The 12,058-nt window shown below is 30.7% G+C and overlaps 1 protein-coding gene across 1 annotated transcript; it reads left to right on the forward strand.

Annotated features, from left to right (window-relative positions):
- The first annotated feature begins 5,327 nt into the window (after positions 1–5,327).
- On the forward strand, positions 5,328–8,965 carry LOC8285777 (50S ribosomal protein L15, chloroplastic). The gene is made up of 3 exons (XM_002531575.4): positions 5,328–5,787; positions 7,696–7,847; positions 8,555–8,965. The coding sequence occupies exons 1-3, from the start codon at positions 5,376–5,378 to the stop codon at positions 8,780–8,782; spliced, it is 792 nt and encodes a 263-aa protein (XP_002531621.2). The 5' UTR covers positions 5,328–5,375; the 3' UTR covers positions 8,783–8,965.
- Positions 8,966–12,058: the final 3,093 nt, after the last annotated feature.

Here is a 12,058-nt window from a genome sequence, read left to right on the forward strand (position 1 = left end):
AAGGATTGAAAAGGCTACTATAGTTTGGTATGTGGTTTCTTGGTAGTGGACTACATACATAAACCATATAAATTATATATTTATTTGTTTTCTTTTCTTTTTTAGTTTCCAAGGGACAAGCTGACTGTTCTTTCTGAGCTTGAAAACTTGTCTAGTGATTTTGTGCAGTTTTATTTTGTTTTATTACTATTATTATTATTGCAATTATTATTTTTAATACAGAGAATCTAAGCCAGATTTTTGACAAAGCTGCCTAATTCGTGTCTTTATGCTTTTGGATTTGGGTGCCTTCTCTTTCTTCTTCTCTCTTTCTCCCTCAAAAGGGCATGGTTTCATAGTGGTATTAATATTGTTTTTTTCTTTTTTTTAATGATGAGAATTAAATTTTGCTTCCAAAATGTCTTTATTAATAAAGAAAAAAGAAAATTTGCCATTCAATTATAGAGGCATTTTGTCCTCAAGTTAATTGTACAACATTAGTTTCAAAAGGACAAGATACTTTCTACCCCAATTATATTTTTATTCTATATTTGATGGGTATTTTGGATTTTGGATTTTTGTGTATATACCTAGTACTTGAGTAGACAATCCAAAGTTTTAAAGGTGAATCACAAAGAGAAAAACCAAAAAAGAAAAACAAAACAAAGATTTGGCTTTCACATTTTGGTCGTCTCTTTTTCTAGATCAAATGCTTTGAATTTTATAACTTAGTTGGAGCCGATTTCTCCTTTTCTTTTTCTGAAAAAGAAAAAGAAAAGATACTTTATTTATACTTTAATATCAGTTGGATAATATAACTGAGGATGCTTAATTCCTACTTCCCTAATTCCACTTTTCTTGGATTATTCTTTTGATCAAGTCTTGTTAATTATTGATTTGCTCAATTAATTTGTTCTTTTTTTCTTTTTTGGAGGCCAAACTGACCATAGATTGTATCAGTGAACAATCTTTTTACTACAAAGTTCTGTCATTTATATGGAAAAGTAATCCAACAAAAGCTATGTAATTATTTGTTGAAATTATTAACTGATAATGATGTCCAGCTTATACAATACGTAACACGTAATACAAAAGCTGGAAGAAAGAACTTGCTGTTATTTATGAAATGCGATCGCTCTGTCTCCTACTCTTTTATGGTGAATTAATCAAGGTTCTTAGTTTGATTATATTGGGGGTGTGCTTTGACATCATATTCATTCAGCTTAGGTTTTTATCTCATCATGTCCTAATTATTCTAATTTCCATTTAGAATCCGTCATGCATATTCATGTCCTTTTTGCATTGACATTTAGAAGTCCTTATGCGGGCTTGATTGAGAAATTGTGTACTTTTGATGCCCTATTAATTAACAGAATAAGTTGATGCATGATAGGCACTGTATGCAATTGTTGTTGCTTTCTTTTATTGGGCTTGTTCTTATTTAATGAGAAGCAGCTGCTATGTCATGCTCATTGCTGCTAGCGAGCGATACGAAGAGATAGCATAAAGCCCCCAATGAGGCATTTTAAAATATAATCTGTCCTCCAAAATTTTAATGTTCCGCCCGCCACTGCCTGGTAGTTCTATCTTGGTGGATGAAGTGCTTGCAATTTGAGAAGGCTTGATGCTGGCTCACGGGTGAGGAATGCCCTTGTCAAGGTTTATTTGTGGAGTCAGATATGGATCGAGCGGTGCACCTCATCAACGATCAAACTTCTATAGTTGAGGCAGGTCATATACATGCTATAGTTTCTTGAGTCGGGTTCATGTGATGGGGTTTCGTCACGTGCATATGGCTTCTAATTTTGTAAATCATGCTTTAACAAGATTTTGTACTTCCTTTGATGTTGATAGACTGTTGGGTTTTTTTATCAATTAAAGAAATTGTTCATATTAAAAGGCCAAAAGGCCTAGAGAGAGTACAAGAGGAGCTTGGAGTACAACAGATGAGCCTAACCCAAACTAGAAACCAAGGACTAAAGGTCCAGACGTCATTACAAATATAAGAGTTTAAATTACAGGGCTCAAGGCCCATTAAACCTTTAAAAGTGAGTTGAAGGTCCACAAATAAATTGGCTCCAAGGCCTACAATAGATAAAAAAAATACTGAAAAGTTCTTATAAAACCTTCACATGACCACACAAATCCATCTTCTTCATCCTAGGCACTACCAAGAAGGTCAATAAGAATCCAAGCACTCAACTCCCCATAAGCCAATAGACACCCTCAAACTATCAAATCATTAGCCACGAGATCAAAAGATCAAGATTTCTCTAGTAAACACACATCCACCATAAATTGTCGGCAGCACTAACAAAACTATATGAGATTGAAGAATAGACTGCTTCAAAGCTACCGACGGTAATTTTGGAGTAGATCAGTAGGAAGACAAGACCAAAGAGGAGATTCCTCCTTCCACCGATCATTACCTATAAAACCAGCAACTCTTCCTCTCCATCGCTTACATCTGTCATAAGACAAACACCCATAGGACACCGGGAGGTTAAGGAGGCGGATGTCACCGCACTTACTGGCTAGGTGAGGGCCAAGATCAAAAAAATTGCACCAAAAGAACAAAAGCAAACCAGCAACTAATTCGAAACAAGACAACAACATCACTTATAAACACTTTAATTAAATTAGACATAAAGAAAGAAAAACTAAAAGCAAGATGAAACAAAACTGTAGGGTTGCCTGCAGGTGGTAAAAGTCACCGGAAGCCGCCCCAAACGCAAATCTAAACACTAGATACTGCGTAGGAAAGTTAGAGAGAAAGTTAGGAAAAAAAACACTTTGGCTTAAAATATTTTGATAAAGTGTTGGTTTGGTTGGATGAATGCCTAAAATGGAAATGGATTCATAATTTTACTTCTCCCAATTGTATTGGACATTTCTCCGTAATAGTTGCACTCATTTGTTTCTTCTTTTTAAAAAATTTTATTATTCACGCTACGGTTTTTTACATGTTCTTTAAAATTAATGTGTGGTTATGTTTTAATTAATTGTTTTTAAAGATTTTAGTTATTTTGGTTATCTTTCAGTTTCTTTTTTTTGTTTTTCAGTCTAGAAACAATAGTAAAATCAATTAAAGTTATAAATTTTGAAAAAGAAAAAGAAGTAAGATTCATATTTTTAATATTTTAATACAATAAAAATTAAAAATCAAAACGAAAACTATAAGGTCTGTTTATTTATGAAAAATATTTTTATTTATTTTTCAATGTTTGAGACACCAAAAGAAAATAAGTTAAAGAAAAATAATTTACTTGTAAAAAGAAAATTATTTCAAAACACAAAAAAATAACTTTCCGTTTTACTTTCCAATACTTATAAAGTTGTCTATTAAGTTTCCAATACTTATAAAATACAAAAACATATGAAAAAGAAAATCAACGTTACAAATTCTTTTAAATATAATTTTCTCTTTTACTTCTCTCTTCAGTACTATTTATGGACTCCGTAAATCAAGTTCAATACACATATAAGATGTGATAGCATATACTATTACATTAAAAAAATCTATAACTCTAATTAAATATTGAAAAATATTTCTTAAATGGTTCTTAATATTGCAATCAAACATTAAAAAATAATTTATTTTGAAAAAACATATATTTCAGAGAAAATATTTTTCAAACAGAAAAAATTATCTTCCCCGAACAAACGGACGATAGTTTGATAAAAAAGAAACATAAAGATTTATCATATTTCTCTAACAGAAATATTGCCTGGGATCATCCATTTGTCTTATTCAGACGAGGATCATCTTGGGTCTAAATATAGCTACTTTTGTGCACATAAAGAAATTGCTAACCATAAAAAGAAAAATAAAAATATGTATATCTTTTTATATTCATATTTTTCAAAGCTTTATTTTATTTTATTTTTTGAGCTGGTTTAACTATGATGATTTAGTGTCATTGGGGATGTTGAATCAAACTAATAATTTGACTAATTCAAAAAATTAGATTAAATCTGACTATTTTATATTAGAAATGGTTTGAATATGTCTAAAATTAAAAAAAATATAGATTGAATTTAATTTTAAATTTAAGAATTATAATAAAATTTAATTCAATCTGATATAAAATTAAATATTAAAATTCATATATAATGCATAATTATATAAAACTACGTCATTTTAATATCGTATATGTACTTTCTTTCATAATCCTAAAATTTTTTACAATAATTTCTCAATTTTATTTTATCATTTTTTTAAACCTTTAAAATCATTTTTTATTTTTATTTTTTCTCATAAAAAAGTAATACTAAATTTTAAATTTTACTTATTTAAGTCTATATATTCATCTCATGTAATTAGATATTTGTAACTTTTATCGTTAAGGATTTTTTCCTTTTATATAAAATTTAATTTAATTTTTTATTTATATTATAAACTTGAACCGAACTAAAAATCGATCAACCTAAATTTATTGATTTTCTAATTGTGAATATTAAGTTCAGTTTTAAATAAATACAAATCAAATACTGTGCTTTAGGTTAGCATGTAGCTTCTAAAATGATCAACTCAATTCACAAATATCTCTACTTAGCATTAGACTTGTTCACAGGCTTAGATACTCGCACAACCCGTCTAAGTTCGTCTGCAAATTTCTAATTTGGACATTTTTTTTTTATATTAAGTCTATCCAAATTCGGATATATAAAAATTTGTTTATTATTTAAACAGATTTGAAAATATTATTTCTTTGAAACACGACCAATAAATTTTTTTCGATCCAGAAACTATAAAAAGATATATAATATATTTTTCACAATAGACTAAACTTGATAAAAATTTAGATTCATATAGTCAGACAGACTGGAAACTAAACTTGAAAACTTCAAGCGGCATCCGAACCTGGCCCAGTTTAAAATTTAAACAGGTATACTTGGCAGCCTTACTAGCTGTCACTTGAGCCTCCAGATTGCAATTTCATGTTGCGAGATAATATAGCTTAGACGATTGATAGTAGTTTTCGTTGAAGGTGTCACACGGGTTCTACTCTGTTAGAAAATATTTATAAAGTCACAGTACGGTAAATCTTATCAGAACCCAATAATTTTGTACCGCTTCATTGATGTTTATAATTAATACGCAAGAAGGGTAATATTGCCAGAATCTAATTAATGTTATTGTAGTTTTGAGAAGAGCACCTGAATGGTTCAAAATGCAGGCCCAAGACTGGCCTATTGACATTTATGCATTCGTTGCGAACTACATAGCTTGAAAATTTTGGTCCGGGCTTGCATTACTTTTCTGGATATTGCAAAAGGCCAACCTTTACTTATAAAACGATGTCGTCTAGAGCCTACCACCTATCCATATCCATTTATTTCCTGCGAAATTGAACACTAATGACACTCGCACTCTCTTTCTTCTTATCTTCTCCATGGCAGCAATTCTCTCTCCTCATCTTCACTACCCATCTTCTCATTTCAAAGGAAACTTAACCAGTTTAAGGTTAAAGACATGTACATTAATTCCACTTAACTTCAATAACGCCAAACCAAAAGGCACACAACAACTGGTAGTAATAAATCAAGCTAGAAGTACTGCTGCTGCTGCTATTCAATCTGCATCATCAGGTGTGAGGTTCAGGCTTGACAATTTAGGACCACAACGAGGTTCTAGAAAGAGAGGAAAGAGAAAGGGAAGAGGTATAGCTGCTGGACAAGGAAATAGTTGTGGGTTTGGTATGAGAGGTCAAAAATCAAGGTCTGGTCCTGGTGTTAGAAAAGGTTTTGAAGGTGGCCAAATGCCCCTTTATCGTCGCATTCCAAAACTGAGAGGAATCGCTGGAGGTAGAGTTGCAAACTTTTTATTGGATATGATTTGCATTTGGCTTGTTTCTGTCAGGTTTTCTTTAATCTTTGTTTTCATTGGACAATTTTGTGTTATATGGCTAGTTTATCTGTTTACTCTGTTAGATAGAATTGTGTTATTTAGTGTTTGATGAAATGCTAATTTGCTTAAGTAGAAAGATAATTACTAAATTGGAGTTTACAATTTTCCCCCATTTAGGCTTTCTTCCATTCCCCATTTAGGTATCTGAATTCTCTTTTCCTATGAAAGAAGGAAACAACTATGTAAACGTTGAGGTTCTCCAAACGGACTTTGAAGGTGACTGTAATAGTAAGGGAAAAGGGATATGCGTAATTGCAAATAGTAAAGCTTATTCATTTCCTCCTTGATAGGAAGATGTAGACTAGCTGGTTCTTGTGGATTTTTTGCTTGACCAACATTAGTTCATAAAGTTAAAATAGAAATTGTGTATTTCGAAGTACAGTAATTTGATTTCTAGTTTTTGACACCTGCAAGAAGATGAAAATGCAAGTTATAGAATCTATTTTTGTCTATAAAGTTTCTATTCTTCAGAAGTTTGTATGCCCTTTGAGAAATTTGGAAATTGGCTGTTAACATGACTATGTATGTTAATAGATGACGATTGCTGCTTTTCTGTGAAGTTTAAGACTTTTCCATTCGGTACTATTTTTATATGTGTAAATGGAGATGAGCGGAATTCATAATGGACATTGACTTCCAAAAGGGATGTTAGAACTTAAACCTCAATATGGAGGAGCATCTTGAGCACTAGTATTTGGATTCTAATTCATGATCTCTTGCATTGTGTTATTGAAAATCTTAATTTAATATTGTGGGTATAATTAGCATCTCTATGAGAGCGTAGTAGTCTAGTAGATCTTCGTGAAATGAAATGAATGATGTAATGGAGCAGAGTAGATGATCAAATATAGAGTTTTGCTTAGAACTTCTTTCTTTTCTTATTATCAATCATCTTAAGATCCCAAAATTAGAGAAGTCTCTGGAGGTACAATTATGCCATAGAGGATGGGGACAGGTGATAACGGGCTATCAGTTTCACTGTAATGGCTTACAGAATCTGTTTTGAGATTTCATGAGACACTCAGTTGTGGGTTTTCATGTCATGGTTACTATGAATTAGTCTGAATCAACAAAAGTTCCAATTAGGTACTTGTATTCTGAAATTTGAAAAACTGTGGCTTAAAAGCTTCTTAGTCAATACTTATATAAGTTTATCCATGATTCTCTGAACTACATGGTCGATAGCACTCAGCTAAATTTATAGGCATTACTTAGCGTTCAAAGAGGCAAGGTTGCCTTCTAGCTGGATTGACTCAGTTGTAAGTGGCTCTAAGTTATAGTTAAACTTATCTTAAATTTGTTTAAAACATCAATTTCATGATATCATAGACATTGACATAAAGATTGATTAGATATGAATTTCCCTTAAGAATGATATTGGAGTTTCAGAATTTTCCCATGGTGAATATGATTCTGTGGTAGGTCAACTAATGGAATTCTGGAAAACAATTATATCTGTCACTATTAAAATTTTCTTCGCAAACTTGTGATCTTAAGGTGGCGAAGAATGTGTTATGTAGAGCCAGCTTCTTTAAATACGTTTTCATGAAGTGGTGAAGGAGCTTATATTTGATTGTAGTTACCTCATCTGAACCATTTGTTTTAGCAACAATTTATGTTCAGCTTCTTGAATCTTGATTCCCATGTTGGCTTTTGATCTATCTAATCCACTGAATTTGAATCTCTACATTTATACTTCCCATTATTCAGAATTACTTGTTCAAATTGTTAAGAAAATGCACTTTTGCTTGAGCATACTCTTATATTTGTATTAATATGCTTCTTTTCTCATGGTTTTCACTAAGGTATGCATGCGGGTTTACCTAAATTTGTCCCTGTAAACTTAAAAGACATAGAAGCCGCAGGATTTCAAGAGGGGGAAGAGGTGTCTTTGGAGACCTTGAAAGAGAAGGGCTTGATAAACCCTTCTGGAAGAGAAAGAAGGCTCCCTTTGAAGGTACTAATGTATTTTTATATGTAAATCAATGAAGAATTGAAAGCATATTATCTAAGGCTCAGACCCAGTTGCCTTTTAGACCTTTTCTTTAGAGGATTTGCCAATCCCCTATCAGATATTGCTGGAATTGTTTGTCATTTGTATTTAATGAACTGGAGAAATAATGGGAGTAAAAGATATCCTAATCTGGTTCTGATTACTTTAGCTAGGAAATTTGCTCTCTTTCTATAAATGGAGTACAAAAATTGCTATTAATGTTCTAGATGAACTTATGTTTAACATTACAGCTTAACCTTCCAACTCTAATTGAATAAAAGACCTTTAATCACTGTGTTAAAAGTTTCCTCATTTGATGTGTTTTATCAAAGTAGAGAAAAGGTCCTTACTTTTGGTTAGCGTACAATTTTATCAGTTTATTAACAATAGAAGAAAAGCATAAGAAATCCAAAATGTAATTTTGTCTTAAATGCTTTTATAGCTTAAATACTACTATCAGGGTTTAATTGCAACCAAGCAAACCTAAGCTAGAATATTTTTCCCTTGACTTTTGCCATAGCTCAAAAAGATTACTATGTGATTGTTAAAAGAAGAGATGAGACAGCATATGCTAATTGCATGTGACACCCAGTAAAATTAGTGTGTTTCAATAGTTTTTGTTTCTTTTTATCTTTTTGGATTTGCTCATTTCTTGTTTGTTTTGGATGTAGATTCTAGGTGATGGGGAGCTAAGGGTGAAGGTGAACATTAAGGCTCGTGCATTTTCAACATCAGCCAAAGAAAAGCTTGAGGCTGCAGGTTGCTCTCTTACTGTATTACCGGGGCGCAAGAAGTGGGTTAAACCATCAGTTGCCAAGAACCTTGCTCGAGCTGAGGAATACTTTGCGAAGAAAAAGGCTGCTGCTGCTGCAGCTGCATCTGAGCCAAACTCTGCTTGAACCATTTGCCACTGAATTTTACGCTCATAAGGATGTGTAAAATAACACTTGGAAACATACAGCAGGAGGGTTCATTTTTTCTTATTTGTTAGGTTTCTAACTCTCTTAGATCTCCAGGCTATAATGCCTTTTTGTATCTTCTATTCATTTGATGCCTTTTCGTAATTTGGTTTCATTTCCACAGCTCTTAAACTCTTTTTCCCCACCAGCATGTAGAAGTCCCATTCTAGCAGTCATTATTTGGGGATCGGAGAAATGCGATGTCTAAGCATTTTTTCCCCTAATAAATGATGATAATAACGGGAAAGCCCAGGAGTGGAATGCATTTCAACGAATCCCTTTATCGGTGGAGGGGCTATCCTGCAAGTTTGGATATGGAGAATAGGGAAAAGCCAAACCACTTTGTGCACAACCCCAGGTACCCCTACCACCCACCACTTATGGGTCCAAATCTGTTGGCATCACAAAATAGGAATCTGAAAATATAGAGGGTTCACATTAGTCAATGTTATTTGATTAAATTCAATTTGTTGTCACTATCAAGCTTTGCTTATTTCATTCTGCCACTGATTCAATCTATTAAGACACAATTCAAATGCATATGTATTTGCTCATATTGCTTCATGACGCGAGAACTTTAGGTTCATCAATTGGTCACGCTTCAATTGGTGAGTAATGGTAAAAGACAAAAGGAGAGAGTGGGGTTGGGGGCATGGAGATCATTCGGATTCTCTTGCAATTAGGCCTTAATAATTTGGAATTATTCCCCCTTTTGACAAACAAACAATCCCATTGAACCCCTATTCGTTTCGAGATAAGTGAACCCAAAAAAAAAAAAAAAGAGAGGAGGGGCATAATGGGTCGCACTAACCTAAATAAGTTTGTTCCAACTCTCTTTCACAAAAATGGGCAAGACCTAACTTGAGCAGCCTCAGCTAACACATTTAATAAATTTAGGAAAGACTTGCTCACTGGTAATTGCAATTCTCAATCAACTTGATACAAATATTTAACATTTGACAAAGACCCTCAGCTTGACGATACCATGATTCTTGATGCTGATGTCCTATCATCGAAAAAGTTTGGGTCGTCAGCAAGTTATTCATCTTAGTTGCCGACACGTGGCGGCATAAAATCCAGTCAAGCTCAAATGTTAAAATCACCAGCGTAGCAGCAGCTGCCGGAACAAAATCATCCATGAGGCTGATGGCCTTTTCTGTACGTCGTTTACCTTGTTCTTAAAAGAATGCTTAATAACTTTGTTGCTGCTGATTAGGGTAATTTCCGACCTCGGCCGGAATTGGACTTGGAATTGGAATAATCCTGAAAGACATTATTAGTCTTTGTCTTAACTAAGGTGAGGATTACATGAAAATGACCATATAACTTATGCTTGTAATGCAGCCAATTTTCTTGCGAAAGAAATTTATGCAAGTAGGCAATTAGAAACTGGTTTGTTCCATGTTAAATTAAATTAAAGCCTATCTAGAAAATAGAGCACAGTCTAAAAATTAAGTCTTCAAGTATGAAAAAAAAATAAAATCACCGTGAACGATTTTTTCTGAAATTCTTTTTTTACGGTCAAAAGAAATTTTCAATTTTTTTTTAAATTTTTATTTATACGGTTTTATTTTTTAGCATTTTTTCAAAAAAAGATATCAAATGATAATATCTGAATGATATTTTTAAAAGATTTTGTATTATTGTGATTTTTAATTTTTATTTTATATTTTTTTTACTTTTTTAGTATTTTATCATAAAAAAAGATACTAAAATAATATTATTTTTAATTTGTATGATCATGAATTCAGTTTTTATATTAGATTTTTTATTTTTAAAATTTCTGTTAAAAAAATACTAAAAATATATCTAAAAAATATCAAAAAAATTATTTATTCATTATGAATTTACCTTTTAGAATCTTATCCGAAAAAATAATAAAATTTATATCTATAAAATACTAAAATAATATTATTTTAATTTGTGTTACTGGGAAATTAGTCAAATGAATTAAATTTTTTTGTTTCATATCTTTATGTTTGATATTAATAAATTGAATGATGTAACATGTTTTTTTATAATAACTAGTGTATTTTAATAATACAAAAATATATGTCCATAAAATATATCATATAATAATACTAAAAATATTTTAAATACAGTTTAAATATAAAAAGATATAAATTAAAATAAAATTTTAAATATATTTAATAGTAATAAAAATATACTAAAAAAATACTATAATGTAGTTTTAGAAAAGAAAAAAACATATAAATAGAATGTTCTATTAAAATAAATCATAAAAAAATTGAAAACAAAATTCGTCAGGCGCTTTTCCGTAATCCTGGAAACGTCCCAAAGAAAATTTTGATATGTTATAGGTAAATCAGGAGTGCAGGAAAAACCATTTCTAAAGCTAATCGCCAAAACTAAGTAAAAGAAATAATGACATAGGAGAAAACTAAACATACGAGTCCCAACAAAGACTTCCAAGGAAAAAAATAAACATAAAATGGTATACAACTTCTGGTAATTATATCAATTAATACATAGTATATAGTTGACATTGCTGTTTTTAGGATTAGAAACTATTTTATAATTAAAAATTATTTTATTCATTAATACAATATTAAAAATATAATTTAATATTTTATTTTTTTAAATATAATTATTATCTAATTAGAAAATTAATCTATTAATTAATATAATATTAAATTCAAATACTATATTTTAAAATTAGAATTATTATTTAATTAGAAATATGACTTATTAATCAATAAATTAATAAAAAATCTATAAAATTATACATAAACTTAAATCTTATGTATCAAATACACATGTCAAAATATAAAAATTATATATATATATATATAAAATTGATTGTAAATCTGATTGCATATATATTAAAGATCTCACATCATGAAATAATAAAAGGTACAATTAATTTATAAAGATTAAAGTTCAAACAGCTAAATGATTAGTTTTAATCATTTTGGTATTAGTTAAATTCAAATTCAATTTTTATAATAAGATTTTATACTCACTCATTCATTTAACTCTCACCTTAAATAAACTAATTCAATTTTGTCGGGATGATTCTATATATATATATATATATATATAAATTAAAAATAAAAACAAATTGAGGAAGAATATTGACCATTAAATAGAATTGTTCCGTCAGAAAGATGAAGAAAAACATGCATACGTCGCAGTCAAATCATTTTTGAAAAGATGATAGATTCAAGTAGGAGAAGCCAAAACCTTCCACACACA

The sequence above is a fragment of the Ricinus communis genome, chromosome 4, assembly GCF_019578655.1.
Source record: "Ricinus communis isolate WT05 ecotype wild-type chromosome 4, ASM1957865v1, whole genome shotgun sequence".
Lineage (NCBI taxonomy): Eukaryota > Viridiplantae > Streptophyta > Magnoliopsida > Malpighiales > Euphorbiaceae > Ricinus > Ricinus communis.